Here is a 26,793-nt window from a genome sequence, read left to right on the forward strand (position 1 = left end):
GTTGTCTTCAACATTCATTTCAGCAACTTCTATGCAGACCTCATCTAGACATGGTGTTGCAAGCCATGCTTCAAGGAAATTTAATTGTTCTTCATAATCATTCTGTGTACCTGCACATTGGAAATAAATGGTAAGTGTAAAAACATCTGTAGAACCACATTGGTTTTGTTCCTTCTACTTTGCAATGAGAGCTTCCTTCTGTTGCACTTCCTTTTCTACCTCTTCCTTTGTCTTTGTTTTCTCTTTGTGGGCTTCCTTCTTTTTATTTGCCTCTATTTCTGTTTTTGTCTCTATCTCTGTCTCTGTCTTTGTCTCTTCCACTTTTGTATGTTGTTGCAAACATGTTGTCTTCCACTATCTCACCAAATAGTATTATGTCAATATGATGTTTTTGTTGCATCACCTACAACCATTAATCATTAGTCAACAAATATTCATCAAATTTTACATCAACAATATTAATTGCTGGATTCACCATAGCATTGACTACTCCAATGTTAGCTTCATTGTTCTTAGCAAGCTCTGTTGCTTGATTCACCAAATTTTCATCAGCAAGCCCTATTTCTAGATTCACCATATTGTCACGAGCAAGCTCTGTTGTTGGATTCATCAAACTTTCATCAGCAAGCTTTGTTGCTGGAATCACCAAATTTTCGTTCACTTGTGGTTGTGCATAGTAGGGTTCACGTGCTCCGTCTCTACTATTTCTGCAACTTCTTCACAGACATCATCCACTTGTGACTGAGCACAATGGGATTCAATAAATTTTTCATTTAATTGTAGATCTGCTCTATAGATCCACCTTCATCTTGAACTTCAATACTAACCCTTATACTACAACTCCTCTCAAGGGTATCCCAATTTTCCTATCTTGGCATCTAAAATGAGAGGAAGAATGCTATCATCCACATATTCTTTTATGCATGTCAATGCAAAGACATACTTTTTCCTCTTCACTTGCAAATCTAAAAATATCTCAGACATCTCCCATTGTCGCTTTGACCTTCTTAGCCTCTTGGATTTTCCCATTTGTTGAGTGTTGGCTCATGACTCAACAAGAAAAAAAAAACTCTAGACATCACATCTAACTGCAATAAAAATGCCACTGCTGCTTCTTGACAGGAGGCTTCTTCAAATTTCTTCAAATTTGTGTTGCTCTCTCAAAGAGTCTTATGCCGGCTCACCTCTTCTCTTAGTTTCTCTCACTTCGCTCACGTCACCGCTCTCTTAGGGAGTCCTATGCAAACTAGCTTATCTTCTCTTCCTCTGCTCTCAATGAGTCTCACATAGGCTTAGCTCTGATACCATGTGCCTTTTTTGTTATACCATGAAAAAAGTTTAAAAGAAGAATATGATGGAGTAGAGGACTGCTCTTCTTAGTATTACAAATCACTTAAATAAGATTACATTGGAAACATCACTAATAAATGACTCGAGCGAAACTCAACTTAAACTGTACTAAGTGACACTGAACTAGGACAGTTGGAGGAACAGTTTTGACACCTAATAGGTGGTTGGAATTATATTCTCCAACTGGGATCAGAATTATGACACACATTCAGGGATTTCCATCATTGAACCCCTGAAGAAGATGACTGTAAATTCAGAAAAAAACAAAGGGACGTTCAACTTGTTGTGTTGTCAATCAAATCTTGAGTTGTACAAATTATCAATCCTAACCAAAAATTGGTACGTACATCTTGATTTGATAGATGAGAGTATGCTACAATAGCCAGCGGATTAGCCGGAGGTAGCAACATGTTCTTGTTGCAGCATAGGGTCAAAGACTAAAAGAACGTTGGACACAACATGACCATCACTTGTCGTGAAGTTATTAAAAAGTACAATGTCCTTCCTGATAATATATAACAATATCCAACCAATGTAGAGGTCGTCTCTGCATCGATCTTTGTAGCCCCGATGTGGTAGGGCAAGTGCTATTTCATGGACTATAGCATCATTAATGCTATAGTCCACGTAACCGGGAGAGCCCATCTCATCCATGGATGCATGGATGCCATACATCGATTCATGAACTATCCGGGAATGTCCGTTCCTGCCCGCCTCTGTCCGTTCCTGCCCTGCCTCCGGCGCCGGCCCGCCTCCGGTTTGAGACATAATGGCCAGTGCACCAACCGTCCATTAATGCACTTAAACTCTCCGCCGTCTCCGCCGTTTACGTTTACCCACGCATCAACATGCCCGGATCCATAAACTCCATTCGCTCTTCAGATTTCAGTCCCTGCAACCCCCTGCAACCCCCTGCAACCAGCAAAGAGCGAAGAAGAACACGGCAGCAGAGCAGATTGGTGATCACGGGTAACGTTTGGTTTCATTCTTTTTAAGTCTATTTATTAAGTCATTCGATGGTTTCATTCTGTTGCCGTCTTGCAAACGAAACACTGCATCTCATCAATAAAATCGTTGTTGTATTTATATTTCTGTATTTATATTTATGACCTTGGAAAGGAAATCCCTAAACAACGGAGCCACAAAACATGGATAAGCAGGTAACCTAACAAAAGCAGTGAGTGGCTTCAGAATTCCGTGAATGGTTCTCTTTATTGAAATACCAATAAACTTTCTCCTAGACTTTGAAATACCCTGTAATTTACGTGGGATGGAAACAATAAAATCTGTTAAACTTTCCCAAAATCGAGTCCACTGAAAACCCCATGTGCTGTGTGCATACCCATTTAACAGACAACTTATTACTCTGTAAATATCTATCTAAAACGAAAATACACAAACCAAAAACAAGCATACCTGCTTCTACATTCAGTGATTATGCTTCCAAAAAAATCCGAAATCCGGAGTTTCATTTCCATCCGTTCATCTTCTTTTTTACATCCCGCAAATACATACCCAAAAAAAACATAAATCAAGAATAGCAGATCAACCACAAACAATAAATCAAGAATAACAAATCATTCACAAACAGAAGCTAGCAGAAATGAAAATGGAATGGAAAAACGAAGATGCATGGCCATGCGATGTATTAAAAAAATAACGCAAAAAGAAGCCAAAATATTGTAGGGTACAGCACAATACAGAAGAAGATGAGACGAAACTGCCACTAGTAACAATGTTTGCTCTCCAAAAATGTTTTATACCACTACTTTCAAACGGCAACAATCTCACTCCAAGTTCTAATTCCTTCTCATGTCCGCTTTTTCATAAAATTCACTTTAAGAATTTTGTTGCATCTTCAAATCCGCCGTCATTGCATCGCATCTCGAAGTTACTAGAAAAAAAATTAGGCGGTAAACAAAATTCAGAGCAAGCGGTTTTCTGCTTTTGTGCTTTTATAGTTTAAATGGGCAGTATACAAAATTCAGACAATCCAAGCTGTTTTGAGCTTTTATAGCTTAAATTGGCGGTATACAAAATTCAGAACCGTCTAAATGGTTTTGTGCTTTTATAGCTTAAATGGGCGATATACAAAATTCAGAGCAATCTGGGCAGATTTGTGCTTTTGTGCTTTTACAGCAATTCAGATCAATGAAGGTGGTTTTGTGATTTTATAATAGCATACGTGTTAAAGCAATTGACGCGGTTTTGTGATTTTATAGCATACGCGTTAATGGTTAGTTGATACTCACTCACTCGAAGTTTTTAATCACTCACTCGAAGTTTTTAACTCAAAACAGTATCACAGCGGTTCTAACTGGAGCAGGTCATTGCTGCCATTATTAATTAACAATAGGCATTCGCCAAAGCTGAAAATGATTTGTTTTATACTTTCCATGCTTCTGTTGGATATGATGTTCTAATTATGTTTCAAAAAAATTCTTAAACAAATGACAGTATAAAACCATGTTGACATGTTGGGCCACTCACAAAAGGCAGCGACTTCTTCCTAAACAGTTTACTATGCTCTGAGCCTAATTCTGTTTCAGACGTGTTCTTAAATAATAATAGAAAAACATGTTTGTTGTACCAGTTGCTCAGTCCACTAAAATTTCGTAATAACCAGGACCAGGACCAGCGGCCATATACGAATGGAGGACAATAGACATGAATGGGAGGTAACTATCAAAGGCACCAAGCAATTGTTCATTTGTCTTGTTGGTGATTGTGCGGGGAACTTGAGTCGATCTAAGCTATCTAGCCTTAATCATCATCGGGCTACCAACCACAATCTCCCACCAATTCCTCCACGTCAAAGAGGTCGAGTAAGAGATGCAAATGCTACATGGGTGGTTAAATCTACAAGTGTAGTAAAAAGGCAAAATGCCAAAATACAATATGATTTAGATGCAAGGCTATGTCATGCACGACAACAAGCATATAAAAGATTTGTTAATGAAGAAATTATTTCAGCTGTAAGTATTTATTAGTATTTATTTGTATATGCTTTTTTATTAATATTGTCAATGATGAAATTCTTTCAGCTGTAAGTATTTATTAGTATTTATCTGTATATGTTTTTTATTAGTATTAATTTATTGTTGTGGACTAAATTCATTGAAACTTGTTTTCACAGTCAGTTGTTACATTTGATCAGCTTAATGATACTTCAAAGCAAAGGATTTGTGAAAAAATTCAACGTTGGGATCAAAGTCTACCTCGTAGACGTATGGAGACAATGAAGCGCATAGACATTGCTTTAAAAGAGAAAGCAAGGACTGGGGTTCCTGATGATGTGGGGGAAGAAAGATTAGATGGGCACAACTATATATTAAACTTTGATGAAACTAATCAAGACAATGAGAACACAGTTGAGTCCATTTTTTTGCGTATATTAATTTTTTAGACATTTTAACATTAAATAATATTTATATTGATTATACTCATTGTTATTGATATGCGTAGCCGAATCAACAAAATTCCCCAAGTTCAACCCACCAACTATTACGCCGCTCACCTAGATTTCAAGGTTTTCAAGGGGTTATTGGGCCAGTAAGTTTTTAATCCATATAACCTATTCCACTAAAAACATTAATATATAAATTGTTATGTTTTACCATAATGATGGGATGAGAAATGGATGTTTTGTATTATATATCGTTATCCTTGATTTGTTTTGATTATGTGTGTGTGTGTTATTTCTTATTTATGGTGCAGGTGTTCCCTTTGGAACCATCACAATCTATGAAAACCCCTTGTCGAAGTCTTAAGAAGAATGGAAATGAAATGGTTCAAATGCTAGAACCATCTTCACGTCCAATGTCACAATGCAAGGTAAGATATTTATACTCTTGTAAATTTAGCATATTTTTACATTTAATTTTATTTGATTCATACTTATATCTATGTATAATCTAATGTTCAGAGTAATGAATATACATTTCCCAAAACACCTTTGCACATGTATGATGGTGGACACGATACTCACCAAAAATCACATTCTCCTCAACCATTGCGGCATTCACCTAGACTTCAAGATAAATTAAGAGAGGTAAGTTATATACTACATATCTTAGCTCATAATAACATTGACATATATTTTTATGACTAGTTAATGCATTTTCTTTTCATATTCGTTACATGTTCCCCATATTCTCATTATATCTATATAGATTTTGATATTTGTTGATAGCTAGTCAATGCATTGTCTTTTCATATTCGTTACATGGTCCGCATATTTTCATTATATCTATGTGGATTTTGATATTTATTGATAATGTTTTAATTTCCACAGAAAACAAAAAAGATAAATGTTGATGCTATGGTTAAAAGGACCAAAATCACGCCAAAGGACTTGAAAGCACGTGGGTTCAAGTCACGCAAACAATACATAGAGCATATATGCTCAACTAGCATTGCTCTCACTAAACCCACTAGGCTTGCTACTTTGAAGGCTAAACATTCCAACAAGTTGTGATTGGAGAAAGTTACAAGCTTGAATCTTAGAAATAAATGTTAAATTTACCTTGTTATTGAATTTACATAATATATGTATTTACTTGATATAGCAATTGCAATTTGTGAAAGAAATATCCTCGCTGTCAAATCTTTGAAATCAACGTTGAATATTTGCAAATATACTCTCGCGAACAAGCTTGTCTTGAATGGTATATTAGCTAGTTTACATTGAGTATAGCATGAAACATTTTTTTTTTTATAAAAAAATGTAATGCATTATAATAAATAAGATACATATGGAAATTTGGTATCCCTAAGTTAGTTAAGTGGTTAGTGAATTACTTTAAATGGTTAACTGTTTTGAATTTTATATGGCCACTATTGTGAAATGTATTATGTGTTAACTGTATGTATTATTATTATGAGAAATGGAATGAGGACCATCAAAATTTTAAGACATGTCAAGTTTCACACTAGAAAAAACTAAGCACCATACAAAGATGTTAGGATGGTTGCGTACAGATTGTTTGGCTTTATAAGAAATGGGATGAGAAACATAAATAAATTTAACACATTTCAGAGTTCATACTGTAAAAAAAAACTGAGCACCATATAAAGATGTTCACAGTGATTTTGTACAGATGGTTTGGATTTATGAGAAATGGAATGAGAACCATCACACTTTTAAGACATGTCAGAGTTTCACACCGAAAAAACTAAGCACCATATAAATATGTTATAATGATTGTGTACAGATTTTTTTGGATTTATGAGAAATGGAATGAGACACATCAAAATTTTATAAATCAACATTATTGTTATCATTATAAACTTCTATGGGCATGGTCTGCTTTTCATAATTCTTAACAATATGTACAAAGTCATTATGACATTAAAAAACCTTTGCATAGAGATCAAGACACTGACATCATCATTAATTCTTTATCAACTTTTCAAATAAAGTGAAACACTAATAAATCTATTCAGCTGGATTACTTTAAAGGGCAAAAATTATAAGTCATACGAAGTTTTCAATGTGTTCAAAACATTTTAAATTATATAGGTAGCTGAGATACTGCAATCTTATCAAAATATTTTAAATAATTGTAAATTTTATTCTATATGGCCACTATTGTGAAATGTATTATGTATATATACAAACAATTTTAATAGTTGAAAGGGTAATGATATTTTTTATTCATATTTATATAGGTATTATTTTATTTTTATTTTGAATTGTAAAATAAATTCTATAAGTAAATGGGTTATATACAAACAATTTTAATAGTTGAAAGGGTAATGATATTTTTTATTCATATTTATATAGGTATTATTTTATTTTTATTTTGAATTGTAAAATAAATTCTATAAGTAAATGGGTTATTTTGGAAATATTTTAAGAAAATGTATTTAAAAATAAATTTCTATTTGAAAAAAATTACATTATCTATATAAAAATATTTATCATATAAATCGATTATTATCAAAATATTTATGATTCAAGCAATGTTCTTAAATGGTATATTAGCTAGTTTACATTGAGTATAGCATGAAACATTTCTTTTTTTTTTATAAAAAAATGTAATGCATTATAATAAATAAGATACATATGGAAATTTGGTATCCCTAAGTTAGTTAAGTGGTTAGTGAATTACTTTAAATGGTTAACTGTTTTGAATTTTATATGGCCACTATTGTGAAATGTATTATGTATATATACAAACAATTTTAATAGTTGAAAGGGTAATGATATTTTTTATTCATATTGATATAGGTATTATTTTATTTTTATTTTGAATTGTAAAATAAATTCTATAAGTAAATGGGTTATTTTGGAAATATTTTAAGAAAATGTATTTAAAAATAAATTTCTATTTGAAAAAAATTACATTATTTATATAAAAATATTTATCATATAAATCGATTATTATCAAAATATTTATGATTCAAGCAATGTTCTTAAATGGTATATTAGCTAGTTTACATTGAGTATAGCATGAAACATTTTTTTTTTTTTTATAAAAAAATGTAATGCATTATAATAAATAAGATACATATGGAAATTTGGTATCCCTAAGTTAGTTAAGTGGTTAGTGAATTACTTTAAATGGTTAACTGTTTTGAATTTTATATGGCCACTATTGTGAAATGTATTATGTATATATACAAACAATTTTAATAGTTGAAAGGGTAATGATATTTTTTATTCATATTTATATAGGTATTATTTTATTTTTATTTTGAATTGTAAAATAAATTCTACAAGTAAATGGGTTATTTTGGAAATATTTTAAGAAAATGTATTTAAAAATAAATTTCTATTTGAAAAAAATTACATTATCTATATAAAAATATTTATCATATAAATCGATTATTATCAAAATATTTATGATTCAAGCAATGTTCTTAAATGGTATATTAGCTAGTTTACATTGAGTATAGCATGAAACATTTTTTTTTTTATAAAAAAATGTAATGCATTATAATAAATAAGATACATATGGAAATTTGGTATCCCTAAGTTAGTTAAGTGGTTAGTGAATTACTTTAAATGGTTAACTGTTTTGAATTTTATATGGCCACTATTGTGAAATGTATTATGTATATATGCAAACAATTTTAATAGTTGAAAGGGTAATGATATTTTTTATTCATATTTATATAGGTATTATTTTATTTTTATTTTGAATTGTAAAATAAATTCTATAAGTAAATGGGTTATATACAAACAATTTTAATAGTTGAAAGGGTAATGATATTTTTTATTCATATTTATATAGGTATTATTTTATTTTTATTTTGAATTGTAAAATAAATTCTATAAGTAAATGGGTTATTTTGGAAATATTTTAAGAAAATGTATTTAAAAATAATTTTCTATTTGAAAAAAATTACATTATCTATATAAAAATATTTATCATATAAATCGATTATTATCAAAATATTTATGATTCAAGCAATGTTCTTAAATGGTATATTAGCTAGTTTACATTGAGTATCACATGAAACATTTTTTATTTTTTATAAAAAAATTTAATGCATTATAATAAATAAGATACATATGGAAATTTGGTATCCCTAAGTTAGTTAAGTGGTTAGTGAATTACTTTAAATGGTTAACTGTTTTGAATTTTATATGGCCACTATTGTGAAATGTATTATGTATATATGCAAACAATTTTAATAGTTGAAAGGGTAATGATATTTTTTATTCATATTTATATAGGTATTATTTTATTTTTATTTTGAATTGTAAAATAAATTCTATAAGTAAATGGGTTATATACAAACAATTTTAATAGTTGAAAGGGTAATGATATTTTTTATTCATATTTATATAGGTATTATTTTATTTTTATTTTGAATTGTAAAATAAATTCTATAAGTAAATGGGTTATTTTGGAAATATTTTAAGAAAATGTATTTAAAAATAAATTTCTATTTGAAAAAAATTACATTATCTATATAAAAATATTTATCATACAAATCGATTATTATCAAAATATTTATGATTCAAGCAATGTTCTTAAACGGTATATTAGCTAGTTTACATTGAGTATCACATGAAACATTTTTTATTTTTTATAAAAAAATTTAATGCATTATAATAAATAAGATACATATGGAAATTTGGTATCCCTAAGTTAGTTAAGTGGTTAGTGAATTACTTTAAATGGTTAACTGTTTTGAATTTTATATGGTTTCTATCTCCAAAACAAATGCATTTCAAGCTAATGAAATGGTACATGGTGCTAATTATTATTCTAAAAATGTTTATCCAAATGAATTTTAATTTTTATTCATATCTTTTTCCTTTTTTTCTTTTTCCTACTTTTTTAACACCCCATATAATAGGTTTTACAATGCACATTTAAATTTATTTTGAATGAGACTTCTTTTTCTTATTATTGGCTTGATTTATTTCTAAACTCTATCATAGGGAAACATAGGCAAAGTCTTCTACCCTATAAGTTGGAGAACCACATTGACCTCTATCAAGGAGGTGCTCTTCCAAATGTGTCATTTCATAAGACTACCATGATTCTCATCTCACATGATATTCATCTAGCATTTGAGATTGAGATGGATTCTTATAAACATGCTATATGGGTGGTATTAATTAAATGTTCAAGATCCATCACCAACATATGTATATATTGGTTTAAGTAGTGAACATTCACTACAATATTTACTCAAGAAATAAACTATTGTTCACAATGATAATAAGCACCTTGAAATTCCACAAACATAGAATAGCATTATGATGAATGTTACGTGAAGTCAATCACTTATTTGTTAGTATAAATTAAACATCATGATTAATTACCAAAAGGAAAGCACAAATAATGACACTGATCTCCTATCATGGTGACTATCAATTGAATTGATGATGGTTTTGCAATTTAACACTATGGTTTAAATGTTTTCAAATAAGCTTAATTGTGTCTATACTTTATATGCATATACAAATTCTATGGATTTTTATGATAACAACAAAACATGAATAACTATAAGACAACCTAGAAAAAAAAAACATTTTGTTAAAGTTGAATTGTGTTTGTGCTACTTCAAGATTTCACATATTACCACTATTGCATGAGGAACACCATTCTCAAAAATATCAAACATGGTCAATGGGGTCTAGCATGGGTGGTTAAAGTAGTGTGTGATTTTCCTTTGTATCTAAGTTTGATTACCTATGAAGTACATGCTTGTTTCTCATGGCTAATTTGCCTCCACAAGGAACCACTTCATATGGATGGAGATCAATGCACTTTCTGGTAAATTTGGGAAAATATATCATCCCTAGCCATGATCAATTAGATTTTTTTTCTCATTTACAAGTTATATGTTAAATTTACATTCTTGGTGAATAAATTTCAAACAAATAAAATATTAGGAAACTTTGGGGTGGAGAAGAATACCATACTATAAATATATTTCTTATTTTCATAGATGACACAAATGTTAACCCTATCGATTTAGATGAAAGAGGGATACTAAATCCGTAACTTGTACTCCAAATTGATTCAATTGGTAGTGAGGATTTATTACACTAATTAAAATACTAAACATGGCAATGATCTATTTGAGGTCTTATGTAATAAAAATCTATTTATAAGAAATATCAAATGATTAAAAATAAATATTATTGTTGAAAATATGAATCGATATACAAAATATCTAATCATAAACTTACTTTTATACATCACTCTCCTAATAGATCCTTGCCTCTAAATCTTGAGGGAAAAAGAGCAGCTCATGCTATATGGGGTCCTTTTCCTACCTTTTTCAAATTTTGTTTGTGTATGACCAATTGCACTTAACTTTAATGGATAAGAGGTTTTAAGATAACCATCAGTAACGAGGACAAATAACTCAGTATCCTATTATATTGAAGATGCTTAATATGGTGATAAGAGTAAATATTGCTCAATGCACATACTAGGAATCATATGATTAGTAATTCCATCCCACATAAATGCAAAATATAGTTGTAACAAAGAAGATAAATTTTCTTATAGAGAATGTTCAAGTTGAAAAAGCTCAAACAATCCGATTCATGGCTTTCCTCAAGGATTTCTACTTGCATTTCCGCTCACAAATAGTCATGAAAAGTATATGCACAATTTCCGTATATGCGCACATCTTCCGTATATGCCCAGTTTCCGTATATGCACACATCTTCCGTATATGCCCAGTTTCCGTATATGCCCACATCTTCCGTATATGCCCAATTTTCGTATATGCGCACATCTTCCGTATATGCCCAGTTTCCGTATATGCGCACATCTTCCGTATATGCACACATCTTCCGTATATGCCCAGTTTCCGTATATGCACACATCTTCCGTATATGCCCAGTTTCCGTATATGCACACATCTTCCGTATATGCCCAGTTTCCGTATATGCCCAGTTTCCGTATATGCGCACATCTTCCGTATATGCCCAGTTTCTGTATATGCGCACATCTTCCGTATATGCCCAGTTTCCGTATATGCACACATATTCCGTATATGCCCAGTTTCTGTATATGCACACATCTTCCGTATATGCCCAGTTTCCGTATATGCGCACATCTTCCGTATATGCCCAGTTTCCGTATATGCACACAACTTCCGTATATGCCCAGTTTCTGTATATGCACACATCTTCCGTATATGCCCAGTTTCCGTATATGCCCAGTTTCCGTATATGCGCACATCTTCCGTATATGCCCAGTTTCCGTATATGCACACATCTTCCGTATATGCCAAGTTTCCGTATATGCACACATCTTCCGTATATGCCCAGTTTCCGTATATGCACACATCTTCCGTATATGCCCAGTTTCCGTATATGCGCACATCTTCCGTATATGCCCAATTTCCGTATATGCGCACATCTTCCGTATATGCCCAGTTTCCGTATATGCGCACATTTTCCGTATATGCACACATCTTCCGTATATGCCCAGTTTCCGTATATGCACAGTTTCCGTATATGCGCACATCTTCCGTATGCGCACATCTTCCGTATATGCCCAGTTTCCTTATATGCACACATCTTCTGTATATGCCCAGTTTCCGTATATGCGCACATCTTCCGTATATGCCCAGTTTCCGTATATGCACACATCTTCCGTATATGCCCAGTTTCCGTATATGCCCAGTTTCTGTATATGCGCACATCTTCCGTATATGCACACATCTTCCGTATATGCCCAGTTTCCGTATATGCACACATCTTCCGTATATGCCCAGTTTCCGTATATGCACACATATTCCGTATATGCCCAGTTTCCGTATATGCGCACATCTTCCGTATATGCCCAGTTTCCGTATATGCACACATCTTCCGTATATGCCCAATTTCCGTATATGCGCACATCTTCCGTTATGCCCAGTTTCCGTATATGCGCACATCTTCCGTATATGCCCAATTTCCGTATATGCGCACATCTTCCGTATATGCACACATCTTCCGTATATGCCCAGTTTCCGTATATGCCCAGTTTCCGTATATGCACACATCTTCCGTATATGCGCACATCTTCCGTATATGCCCAGTTTCCGTATATGCGCACATCTTCCGTATATGCCCAGTTTCCGTATATGCACACATCTTCCGTATATGCCCAGTTCCCGTATATGCGCAGTTTTTGTATATGCACACATCTTCCGTGTATGCCCAGTTTCCGTATATGCACAGTTTCCGTATATGCGCACATCTTCCGTATTTGCCCAGTTTTCGTATATGCGCACATCTTCCATATATGCCCAGTTTCTGTATATGCGCACAGTTTCCGTATATGCGCACATCTTCCGTATATGCACACATCTTCCGTATATGCCCAGTTTCCGTATATGCGCACATCTTCCGTATATGCCCAGTTTCCGTATATGCACACATCTTCCGTATATGCCCAGTTTCCGTATATGCACACATCTTCCGTATATGCCCAGTTTCCGTATATGCACACATCTTCCGTATATGCCCAGTTTCCGTATATGCACACATCTTCCGTATATGCCCAGTTTCCGTATATGCACACATCTTCCGTATATGCCCAGTTTCCGTATATGCCCAGTTTCCGTATATGCGCACATCTTCCGTATATGCCCAGTTTCCGTATATGCGCACATCTTCCGTATATGCCCAGTTTCCGTATATGCGCACATCTTCCGTATATGCCCAGTTTCCGTATATGCGCACATCTTCCGTATATGCCCAGTTTCCGTATATGCACACATCTTCCGTATATGCCCAGTTTCCGTATATGCACACATCTTCCGTATATGCCCAGTTTCCGTATATGCACACATCTTCCGTATATGCCCAGTTTCCGTATATGCACACATCTTCCGTATATGCCCAATTTCCGTATATGCGCACATCTTCCGTATATGCCCAGTTTCCGTATATGCGCACATCTTCCGTATATGCCCAATTTCCGTATATGCGCACATCTTCCGTATATGCCCAGTTTCCGTATATGCGCACATTTTCCGTATATGCACACATCTTCCGTATATGCCCAGTTTCCGTATATGCGCACATCTTCCGTATATGCCCAGTTTCCGTATATGCACACATCTTCCGTATATGCCCAGTTTCCGTATATGCGCACATCTTCCGTATATGCCCAGTTTCCGTATATGCGCACATCTTCCGTATATGCCCAGTTTCCGTATATGCACACATCTTCCGTATATGCCCAGTTCCCGTATATGCGCAGTTTTTGTATATGCACACATCTTCCGTGTATGCCCAGTTTCCGTATATGCACTTTTTCCGTATATGCGCACATCTTCCGTATTTGCCCAGTTTTCGTATATGCGCACATCTTTCGTATTTGCCCAGTTTTACATTTTTTTATAAAAAAAAAAATGTTTCATGCTATACTCAATGTAAACTAGCTAATATACCATTCAAGACAAGCTTGTTCGCGAGAGTATATTTGCAAATATTCAACGTTGATTTCAAAGATTTGACAGCGAGGATATTTCTTTCACAAATTGCAATTGCTATATCAAGTAAATACATATATTATGTAAATTCAATAACAAGGTAAATTTAACATTTATTTCTAAGATTCAAGCTTGTAACTTTCTCCAATCACAACTTGCTGGAATGTTTAGCCTTCAAAGTAGCAAGCCTAGTGGGTTTAGTGAGAACAATGCTAGTTGAGCATATATGCTCTATGTATTGTTTGCGTGACTTGAACCCACGTGCTTTCAAGTCCTTTGGCGTGATTTTGATCCTTTTAACCATAGCATCAACATTTATCTTTTTTGTTTTCTGTGGAAATTAAAACATTATCAATAAATATCAAAATCCACATAGATATAATGAAAATATGCGGACCATGTAACGAATATGAAAAGACAATGCATTGACTAGCTATCAACAAATATCAAAATCTATATAGATATAATGAGACTATGGGGAGCATGTAACGAATATGAAAAGAAAATGCATTAACTAGTCATAAAAATATATGTCAATGTTATTATGAGCTAAGATATGTAGTATATAACTTACCTCTCTTAATTTATCTTGAAGTCTAGGTGAATGCCGCAATGGTTGAGGAGAATGTGATTTTTGGTGAGTATCGTGTCCACCATCATACATGTGCAAAGGTGTTTTGGGAAATGTATATTCATTACTCTGAACATTAGATTATACATAGATATAAGTATGAATCAAATAAAATTAAATGTAAAAATATGCTAAATTTACAAGAGTATAAATAGCTTACCTTGCATTGTGACATTGGACGTGAAGATGGTTCTAGCATTTGAACCATTTCATTTCCATTCTTCTTAAGACTTCGACAAGGGGTTTTCATAGATTGTGATGGTTCCAAAGGGAACACCTGCACCATAAATAAGAAATAACACACACACACATAATCAAAACAAATCAAGGATAACGATATATAATACAAAACATCCATTTCTCATCCCATCATTATGGTAAAACATAACAATTTATATATTAATGTTTTTAGTGGAATAGGTTATATGGATTAAAAACTTACTGGCACAATAACCCCTTGAAAACCTTGAAATCTAGGTGAGCGGCGTAATAGTTGGTGGGTTGAACTTGGGGAATTTTGTTGATTCGGCTACGCATATCAATAACAATGAGTATAATCAATATAAATATTATTTAATGTTAAAATGTCTAAAAAATTAATATACGCAAAAAAATGGACTCAACTGTGTTCTCATTGTCTTGATTAGTTTCATCAAAGTTTAATATATAGTTGTGCCCATCTAATCTTTCTTCCCCCACATCATCAGGAACCCCAGTCCTTGCTTTCTCTTTTAAAGCAATGTCTATGCGCTTCATTGTCTCCATACGTCTACGAGGTAGACTTTGATCCCAACGTTGAATTTTTTCACAAATCCTTTGCTTTGAAGTATCATTAAGCTGATCAAATGTAACAACTGACTGTGAAAACAAGTTTCAATGAATTTAGTCCACAACAATAAATTAATACTAATAAAAAACATATACAGATAAATACTAATAAATACTTACAGCTGAAAGAATTTCATCATTGACAATATTAATAAAAAAGCATATACAAATAAATACTAATAAATACTTACAGCTGAAAGAATTTCTTCATTAACAAATCTTTTATATGCTTGTTGTCGTGCACGACATAGCCTTGCATCTAAATCATATTGTATTTTGGCATTTTGCCTTTTTACTACACTTGTAGATTTAACCGCCCATGTAGCATTTGCATCTCTTACTCGACCTCTTTGACGTGGAGGAATTGGTGGGAGATTGTGGTTGGTAGCCCGATGATGATTAAGGCTAGATAGCTTAGATCGACTCAAGTTCCCCGCACAATCACCAACAAGACAAATGAACAATTGCTTGGTGCCTTTGATAGTTACCTCCCATTCATGTCTATTGTCCTCCATTCGTATATGGCTGCTGGTCCTGGTCATGGTTATTACAAAATTTTAGTGGACTGAGCAACTGGTACAACAAACATGTTTTTCTATTATTATTTAAGAACACGTCTGAAACAGAATTAGGCTCAGAGCATAGTAAACTGTTTAGGAAGAAGTCGCTGCCTTTTGTGAGTGGCCCAACATGTCAACATGGTTTTATACTGTCATTTGTTTAAGAATTTTTTTGAAACATAATTAGAACATCATATCCAACAGAAGCATGGAAAGTATAAAACAAATCATTTTCAGCGTTGGCGAATGCCTATTGTTAATTAATAATGGCAGCAATGACCTGCTCCAGTTAGAACCGCTGTGATACTGTTTTGAGTTAAAAACTTCGAGTGAGTGATTAAAAACTTCGAGTGAGTGAGTATCAACTAACCATTAACGCGTATGCTATAAAATCACAAAACCGCGTCAATTGCTTTAACACGTATGCTATTATAAAATCACAAAACCACCTTCATTGATCTGAATTGCTGTAAAAGCACAAAAGCACAAATCTGCCCAGATTGCTCTGAATTTTGTATATCGCCCATTTAAGCTATAAAAGCACAAAACCATTTAGACGGTTCTGAATTTTGTATACCGCCAATTTAAGCTATAAAAGCTCAAAACAGCTTGGATTGTCTGAATTTTGTATACTGCCCATTTAAACTATAAAAGCACAAAAGCAGAAAACCGCTTGCTCTGAATTTTGTTTACCGCCTAATTTTTTTTCTAGTAACTTCGAGATGCGATGCAATGACGGCGGATTTGAAGATGCAACAAAATTCTTAAAGTGAATTTTATGAAAAGGCGGACATGAGAAGGAATTAGAACTTGGAGTGAGATTGTTGCCGTTTGAAAGTAGTGGTATAAAACATTTTTGGAGAGCAAACATTGTTACTAGTGGCAGTTTCGTCTCATCTTCTTCTGTATTGTGCTGTACCCTACAATATTTTGGCTTCTTTTTGCGTTATTTGTTTAATACATCGCATGGCCATGCATCTTCGTTTTTCCATTCCATTTTCATTTCTGCTAGCTTCTGTTTGTGAATGATTTGTTATTCTTGATTTATTGTTTGTGGTTGATCTGCTATTCTTGATTTATGTTTTTTTTGGGTATGTATTTGCATGGTGTCTTCGCCGATTTTAATTTGTTGCGGGATGTAAAAAAGAAGATGAACGGATGGAAATGAAACTCCGGATTTCGGATTTTTTTGGAAGCATAATCACTGAATGTAGAAGCAGGTATGCTTGTTTTTGGTTTGTGTATTTTCGTTTTAGATAGATATTTACAGAGTAATAAGTTGTCTGTTAAATGGGTATGCACACAGCACATGGGGTTTTCAGTGGACCCGATTTTGGGAAAGTTTAATAGATTTTATTGTTTCCATCCCACGTAAATTACAGGGTATTTCAAAGTCTAGGAGAAAGTTTATTGGTATTTCAATAAAGAGAACCATTCACGGAATTCTGAAGCCACTCAATGCTTTTGTTAGGTTACCTGCTTATCCATGTTTTGTGGCTCCGTTGTTTAGGGATTTCCTTTCCAAGGTCATAAATATAAATACAGAAATATAAATACAACAGCGATTTTATTGATGAGATGCAGCGTTTCGTTTGCAAGACGGCAACAGAATGAAACCATCGAATGACTTAATAAATAGACTTAAAAAGAATGAAACCAAACGTTACCCGTGATCACCAATCTGCTCTGCTGCCGTGTTCTTCTTCGCTCTTCGCTGGTTGCAGGGGGTTGCAGGGACTGAAATCTGAAGAGCGAATGGAGTTTATGGATCCGGGCATGTTGATGCGTGGGTAAACGTAAACGGCGGAGACGGCGGAGAGTTTAAGTGCATTAATGGACGGTTGGTGCACTGGCCATTATGTCTCAAACCGGAGGCGGGCCGGCGCCGGAGGCAGGGCAGGAACGGACAGAGGCGGGCAGGAACGGACATTCCCGGATAGTTCATGAATCGATGTATGGCATCCATGCATCCATGGATGAGATGGGCTCTCCCGGTTACGTGGACTATAGCATTAATGATGCTATAGTCCATGAAATAGCACTTGCCATGTGGTAGTGGTGCTCAAATCATCATCAAGCAAAATTAAAACATAAAATGAACCATCAAAATTCTATATTAATTTTTCCAAATTGTCTGTACCCACGAACAAAATACATGAATCGTAGATGTCACTATTATGCCGTGACATAGAAAAACTTGAATCAAACCCTTTGAATCTCATTAAACACTTAGAATAAAACCATTTGTATCACCTATTCGTGACAAGGATTTGTCCTCTCCTCTCTTGTTTGTTTAAAAAAAAACCTTGAATAAAGAAACAAGTTTCAAAAGAAAAGCCTTACACCAAATGCCCATCTTTAGAATTCATTCTCCGAATTAGGGTTCAAATTTGAACACGTCAAAGCCTTTTAAGAAAGCTCTAGCACGTCCTAGAAGTGCAAACCTAAAATCAAGCGTAAAAAAAATTGCAGATTTTTATTTTTACAAGTTTTCTAAAAAGTTTAAATAATATAGAAAAATGTCCAGTGAATGGCTGGCTGCTGGAATAAATTGTCGTATATCTTGGTTGTTGAACCTCTGTTTGCCTTATTTTAGAGATGTACAACCAACATTTCAACTGCCAGTTTTCTAGCAATTACTTGAACACAAGTTAAAGGAAACCTGGCAATGACTTTGAAGACAAGTTAAAGGAAACAATTACTCTTAAGAGAGGTAAAAGGAAGATTTAGTGATGCATAAAAGCTGGAAAGGCTGTAAATTATGGAAACACATGCTTCATACCTAGTCCACAGTAGATCTCTCACTAAATGGATCATCTGCCATCGCAACCCAACTGTAGGTTCTAATTGATTCCCAAGATTTATGTTCTTCGCTGATATATATATGCTAATCAAATTTATGCTTTCTTTATGTTTTCTGACGCTGATATATGTATACTCATGGAATGTATATTGCCTCAGCTCGTATTCGTTTGTTTCATAGTTGGACGAGGGAAATTTATGCTTTCTTTATATTTTCTGACGCTGATAGATGTATACTCATGGAATGTATATTGCCTCACACAGCTCGTATTCGTTTGTTTCATAGTTGGACGAGGGAATGCGTGTCGAACTAGAAATAGGAGATTCTGCTGCTAATTGATTCTCTTCCCTTCACTGTTATTGCATTTGACGCTAGTAATTGTCCAGGTTAATCTCGAGTTTAAATCCTAATTATTTAGCCTATGATAGGCGTTTAAAATTTATTTGTTAATCACACGTGTTGGATTTGATTGGAGGTTGTGCAACTAGGGTGTGAAACTAGGGTTTGTTTAGTTAACTACATGGATTCCCTATGGGAATCCTTGAATACATCGTTTTCCAATTCAACCCCGATAAGGAATATTTCCTTATAAATTGTGCATTAGACTTTAAGCTGGGATTGTCTGAATTTTATTTTAATTTGAGCTAGCAAAGCTCAGTTCTTAAAGATAACTTTATGCATAATTCATAATCACGTTCTCATCACAAATTATGAGGCCTTTATTGGCTGTATATGAATGTTTTGATGACACATTTCTTCACCCCATTATATTTTGTTGTTTGTTTTTGTGATTGGAAGCCGTATTGGTTTCCGGTGTTGCTAGTGATTTGGTGGAGCTCCTTATCGCAAATTCGGTGTTGCTAGTGATTTGGTGGAGTTCTTTATGGCAACAATAACATAAATGAATTTCTTTAGCAGAATACTTAATAGTAGAGAGGCAAAGAAAATTTTAAGGATGGAAAATTATATTGAAGATTAAAAACATTGGCGAATCTCATCAGTCCCTAATATGCAAACTATAAAATGTTTATTCATATATATTTGTAAAATTATTCAAATTTATAATTATTTTATATATAATATCTATATAATGTTGGTGATTTTTAAGGTAAAGTAATTGTATATTATAAAATTTGGGCGAATCATTTAAAAAAAATGGAAATTGGAATTTTTTTTTTGAAAAAGCATGCAAAATTAGCCCACATGTGAATATTAGGCCCTAAAATTTCCCATGTAGAGAGGCTTTGTGCGTCTTAGTCCTATGTTTTCTACTAGGGTTAGAAATGACAGTGATGACTGATCTCATAGTTGGAGGCAAGAGTGGTTGGATCATATCCACTGGCTCCTAACGCAAGAGCTTTAATCAGTGGGCCAAGAGGCGTAGATTTCATGTCGGTGATTCTCTTTTGTTCAAGTATCCAACAAACCATGACTCAATGCTCCTCATTTCTAGAGATACCTTCCGAAATTGTAACACGATGAGCCCCCCTCCAACTTACAATGGAAGGAACATGGCCTTTAAGTTCCCCTCCCTGCTCTCTATTACTTCATTAGCGGTGCTTAGGGTCACTGCGAGAATGGTTAGAAGCTCATAGTTTTTGTTATGGCTCATCGTGGCTGTAGCTCTAATGTGGCACCTTTATTAGAAAATCGATAATTGGAAACTGCATGAAATAAGTACCGAAAGGGTCCAAAATATTGAAAAAATTAATGTAGTCTTCGAAGGGGTGTCATCTACATGCTAGCTAAAATGCCCTATCCTTGCCAGAATTTGTCCAACAAAAAACATGCAATTTGAATAATTGGTTATTGAGATTGCAATTTTGATATTCTGAGTTAACTTGGAGGCCGAAAAATCTTTAGTCATACCTAGGAATAGATGAAAGTGCAATATTGTTGTGGTCAAATTATAGGGTTGAATTCCAATAGAAAAATGATAGGAAAAAAAGTTCCTTGAAAAGTAGAAAAACCATATGAATATGAGGCATTTTACTTCTCTTTTATACTATGGCATGAAGTTATGGATCAAACTTGAAATTTAAAAATTGGATTTTCCCCGTTTTATTTTAATATGAAAAATATAATTTTATTCTTTCAATATCTCCCCTTCAAGATTTAGATCCAAGTTAATATCAATTCAAATAGAAAGACATCAATTTCAAAATAATAGTGCTCAAGATCTAACATCAATTTCAAGATGGTCATGCTCAATATGTGGCAGTTCTAAAGGAAATCTAACATTCATATTTGAAATATAAAGAAGAGTAAATAAATATTAAGAATCAAGTCCAACCTTGATAGCAGAATCCATGCAAAATGCAGATAATTTATTTTAGAAGTACCAAGCATATGGGGCGGTAAAGGATTAATCGATACCATAAGCTGAGTATGTGCAATACAAGCTACAAAAGATGAAAGACACTTCCTCCTAGATTATCCAAGCTATAACCCATTGGAAATAAAATTAGAGACATAAATGACTATAATTCTCTCCAAATATCTTATTTCCCATTAAATTAAAATGAAGCCAAAAGGTTTCATAAGCAAGTCAAAGTTTTCAACCAAATCCTTGATTAAATTGGATGTTCAATTCTGGTTATTGGAGAAAAGGTCCTATAAACCAAGTAGGTCTCAAATAGACGTTAAAAACAAAAAGTAGAAATCAAAAGTGCTTACCTTAATAGAGAAGATCAACCCTAGAGGTGGTTATTCTTACATGGCCATTTAAGTTTTTGGGGCACGTTTCTTGCGTAATATAAATTCAAAATATATGGTTTAAGGACGAGAATTGAAGATACAAGGAACATGACATGAAAAAAAACTAAGTACAATATATAAAGTTTGTTATTATATGAATGTGCATTTTTAAATTTGATTATGTTGTCATAATGTGATATTTTCTACCGGCTATATAGTTTTGATTGAAAATGAAATGATGAGATCATATACCATTGTAAATTGAATAATGTTTTTTTAAGCTTTTGATTATTGAAGGGATGCATGAATATATACTCTTCTAATTGAAATTAAGACATGCCCTTCAAATTTGATTGTTGCTCCCAATGATAATATGGAAGTGACTTTTTGGTGCCCCACTCAAATTTCGTGCACCATTTGTGCCTCGTGCACCTTTTAGAGGGAGGTTGCATAAAATTTTGTCTTTTCCTTTAATTTACAGCGCTAACACACTTTTCTTTGCTATGGGGCCATGTTAGTCCATAAGTATTGTAAATTGCTATGGGGCCACGTTAGTCCATAAGTACTGCAAAGTAACCCAGGCTATCCATGCCTATTGGGTGTGTTATAACGCGACTAAAAATATTCTCGGGTGGGTTACTGCATGAAATTAAAAAAAAAATTGGGCCTTCTCTTTGAGCTATTTGGTCTCCTCCTGATTTGTTGGTTTTCACTGGCTTGGACACAGTGGGCCTTTTCGTTATTCTCTAAAAAGTTCTTTATCTCTGCGTTCCAATTTTTCAAATTCTTCTCCCAAAGAGTCTTATACAACCTCCCCTATAATACCATGGAAAAAATTGAAGAGGCTAAAGATATGCGAAGACACCAATCCACCAAAGCATATTCGTGATTCCAAATTGTTTGTTCAAAACCCTAACTTTAATATCTCCTCCAATTCAATGGCCATAGTTGAGGGTAAAGACATTATTTGCCTTATGGAAACACACGAACACAATGGATGTAGAATTCTAGACTTCAAAGGATACACTAAAATCTCTGTTTGGAATGAAGAAACAAAATCAGGTAAAGGGCATGGAGGAATAACAATCCTAATAAAAGAAATATGGACCAGGATTATAAAACTGGAGAAAGAAGACCCAAATAAAAAATGTATATGGTTGAAAATAGAAGATATGGACGCAACAATATGGATGGCTGCTTGCTATTTTTCCCCAAAAAGCTCAAAATTCTACAAAAAAAGGAACCTAGATAGTGAAGACCCATATGCAGCATTAAAAAAAGATATTTCAAACTTTAGTACAAAGGGATAAATATTCCTAATTGATGAATTTAATGCGATAACAATAGACAATCAATCTATTAAGTTGGGCAACGATATGGGAGAGGATAACAATCTGTTATGGATTAGAGAGAATGAAGAGCACCCTCGGAGGAGGATATTGCAAGAAGGGAAAGGTAAGGTTTTGCACTTTGGAGCAAAACTATTAGTCCTTTGTAGCCTAAATGACATGGTTATATGTAATGGTATGAAAAATTGGCCGGAGTCCAATAGTATTACTTGTAAAACATACAACGGGAAAGGTCTATTTCCGAGTTGTTGAACTTTAATATTGAGTGCTGCCCTATAGAGCTAGACTCGAAACATTTGCCTCTTCTTATTAAGCTTGGTATAAATACATAAGATTGAAAGGGGGAACATCCCCATCATTCACACAAGAAATTTTCAAAACATGGGAGAATTATCTTAAACCAAGAAAATTAGGAGCTCTTTAGAGTTTCTCTTAAAGAACACCTCCATCTGGAAAAAAATAACAATAGGGCCTGCAAGGATAACAGAAGAGATAAAAGATATGTTTGCAGTAGTATGTTGATCCCCTTGATACAAAAAGATTTAAATGTATGTAAGAGAACTAGGGCTATGAATAGGATCGCAAATATATTCCCAGTTAATCCTTGGTATGGTAAAGAATGCAAGGATGCGAAAAGATTTATCAAAGAAAAGTCAAGCAAAGAAAATAAGATTATATATAAATGATTGACAAAATCAAGGAAAGAAAGTTATGTGATTTCAAGAAGGAATGAATTAGTTTCTTTGGGAAAACATAATCCCAAAGGTTTCTGGAAGGAACTACAACAAAAGGAAAACCAGATAGAAAACACTATCACAGAGGCTCAATGGTTGGACTATGAAAAACTTCTGTATGAGCTGAAAAATGAGAAAATTAAGCCTCCAACAATTGTCTCCTCAACAAAGCTATTTTCAGTTGCTGATATTGAACAAAGTAAAAAAAAAATTGGAAATGGAAAGGTGCATGACATTAACAGTTTATAAGCAAAAGTTTTAAAATGGGGAATGAAGCTTCTAGCCCCACCCATCAAGGAGATATTTAATAGAGTTAATCAAGATATCTTTCTAGTTGAGTGAACAACCAGTATTGTTATACCTTTTCACAAATCCAGAGATATCAATAACCCTATTGACTATCGTACTATTATGATCAACCCTCTTCTTGGAAAACTTTTTGGAGGTAGGTTAGAGCGCAGAATTAGTGAATGGGAAGAAAAAGAGGGAAAATGAGAAAAGGAACAGGCTGGCTTCAGGCCTAAACATTCTACCATTGATCATTGCATCACTCTAAGACACTTCATTGAAAATGTTTGGGACAACCAAGGTGGGGAAGCATTTTGTTGCTTTGTTGACTTCAAAAAAGCCTTCGATACCGTCCCTAGAGATAAACTATGGCACATAATGGAAGAAATACAGGCCCCAAAGGAATATAGGGAAGTTGTTCATAAGATTTATGAGAGGGTTAGAGCCAGAATCAGAACAAAGGAAGGCATGTATGAATGCTTTGACAGTGACATAAGAGTCAAACATGGATGTCCTCTTTATCCCACATTATTTGGTTTATATATTGATAAGCTTGAAGAGTGGATAAACAATACCAAAGGAGAAGGCATCCAATTGGAAATATATGTGGTGAAACTATTTTTATATGCAGACGACCTTATTCTTATCACTAAATTGACACAAGGTTTGAGAGAACACTTGAAAGCTCTGGAACTCTTTTTCCAAGAGGTGGGAATGTAAGTAAATACAAACAAAACTAAATTCATGATTTTTTATTTGAAAATAACGAAACATCAAGGTACTTTTCTCTTTGATGATAGCCCCTTGGAGGTGGTAGATGAGTACAAGTATTTAGGAATTGACTTTCTCTATAGGCTTAGCTGGGAAACATGTAGATCAAAAATAATCCAAGGAGGGTGGAAAGCTTCTTACCTCCTTCATAACAGGTGTAGACAAGCATAACTATGGGATTGGAAGACTAGGAAAACTCTATTTGGTATATTAGTGGTGCCAATTATCCTTTATGGTTGCGAAATATGGGGGAGAAACATGTCAAGCCACAAATGGTGATTAAATAGAAATAATTCAAAAGCACCTAATCACAAGTAGCCTCAAAGTTAAATCAACGGTCCCATATGATATCCTTTTAGATGAGGCTAGTATGTTTCTAATTGAGGTGTCAACGATCATTCATCTGCTAAGTTATCTAAAGAAGGTTGAAAATATGGATAAGCATCGGTGGCCCAAATTGGTGGTTGAAGAAGAGCTAAAATGTTGGGAAAAGACATGGGTGAAACAAAGCAGAAAGTGGTTAGGAAAATGGTACATAAATTTGCATGAATGCTCTCACGCTAAGGAGGAGATAAAAAGTGGGTGTTAGAAAAATTTAGGACTGCCATGTGGACAAATCAGGTAGGAAAAGTGAAAGCATATTGTGTCTAAGAATTTAACCCAATGTGGAAACATGATGATAAAGAGTATTTGAGTTCCTCAATCAAGAGAACAACTAAAATTTTAATTGCTTGGCTAAGAACTAGCTCATATAATTTAAGATGTGAAACTAGTAGATGGGCAATCCCTAAAGAAGATTGGGAAGAACAAACTTGCATTTTTTGCAACAAAGGGGTGGTAGAAACATAATGGCATTTTATCAAAGAGTGTGCAACGTATGAAGTTATCCATCGTTAGTTTGTTAGTAGCCTAAAGGTGAACAAGATTAGTGAGATTTTTGAGGAGATAAGACTTCACAAAACAACAAATTTCTTACTCATGTTCCATAACAACAAAACCAACCTAGAGAAAAATAGGAATATGGATTAAGTGATAGTGGGTGGTCCCTTGGACCGTGAGGTCTTGTGGACATCATTAAAACCATTTCATTTCATTTCAATGCATGTGCTACATATTTTCCCGGACCCACAATCTCGTTTTCATCCATACTCATTCTGGTGGTGTGCATAGGTGATTCAAATATTTCACTAGTAGGATAAAAGCAGATGGTACTAACATTGACAAATGGTACTGACAACGACCCAAATAGCATGCAAACAAAATAAATAGTATCCATTTAAGCAAATAGGTTTCCCACAAATCTCCCTATCCTAACAAGTTTAGTTCGGTTGGTGTTATAGGTAACTATAGGAGCAGTCGGAATATAATTTAAAATAACAAATGGGCAATCATTTTACAATCAAATATCAGGTCTATAATGTTTCTCTGTGAGTGCAACAACTGACGGTGAGAACAATCATCTTAATTTAAATACGCTATGGCAACCAAATAAAAAATGGTTGATATGCCTAAATGGGAAATAATAGAGAGGCACAACGGATGAATTATATAGATTTTGTAGAGAGAAAATGAATCCAAAAGCAAGAACAACATTGGAATCATGTTTTTAAGATTTTTAATGGGTGTATTCTACATTTTAATATTATTTTGATTTTAACATAAAGTAGTTGTGTTTATATATATATATATATATATATATATATATATATATATATATATATATGATGTCTTTCGCATCAATCACATCACAAGTTGTTGGTCGATGTTTCGAACCATCTAATGTAGTTCATCCTGAGGACAAAGGTTCTTTGAAACCTGTAAATCAACTCATTCAAATTGATGAAATTTATCAGTCATAACTTTATCAACCATT

At 33.8% G+C, this 26,793-nt stretch overlaps 2 protein-coding genes across 2 annotated transcripts; one reads left to right on the plus strand and one right to left on the minus strand.

Moving 5' to 3' along the window:
- Window positions 1-4,001: 4,001 nt before the first annotated feature.
- On the plus strand, window positions 4,002-4,756 carry LOC149238198 (uncharacterized). Its single transcript, XM_089369501.1, has 2 exons — window positions 4,002-4,325; window positions 4,487-4,756. Exons 1-2 carry the CDS (start codon window positions 4,002-4,004, stop codon window positions 4,754-4,756), a joined length of 594 nt encoding a protein of 197 aa, XP_089225627.1.
- Window positions 4,757-15,478: 10,722 nt separating this feature from the next.
- On the minus strand, window positions 15,479-16,233 carry LOC149238199 (uncharacterized). Its single transcript, XM_089369502.1, has 2 exons — window positions 15,910-16,233; window positions 15,479-15,748 (listed from the first exon to the last, which is right to left on the minus strand). The coding sequence occupies exons 1-2, from the start codon at window positions 16,231-16,233 to the stop codon at window positions 15,479-15,481; spliced, it is 594 nt and encodes a 197-aa protein (XP_089225628.1).
- Window positions 16,234-26,793: the final 10,560 nt, after the last annotated feature.

Source organism: Pinus tabuliformis, chromosome 8 (genome assembly GCF_031772625.1).
Source record: "Pinus tabuliformis cultivar Carrire ecotype Pingquan chromosome 8, CPIR1, whole genome shotgun sequence".
Lineage (NCBI taxonomy): Eukaryota > Viridiplantae > Streptophyta > Pinopsida > Pinales > Pinaceae > Pinus > Pinus tabuliformis.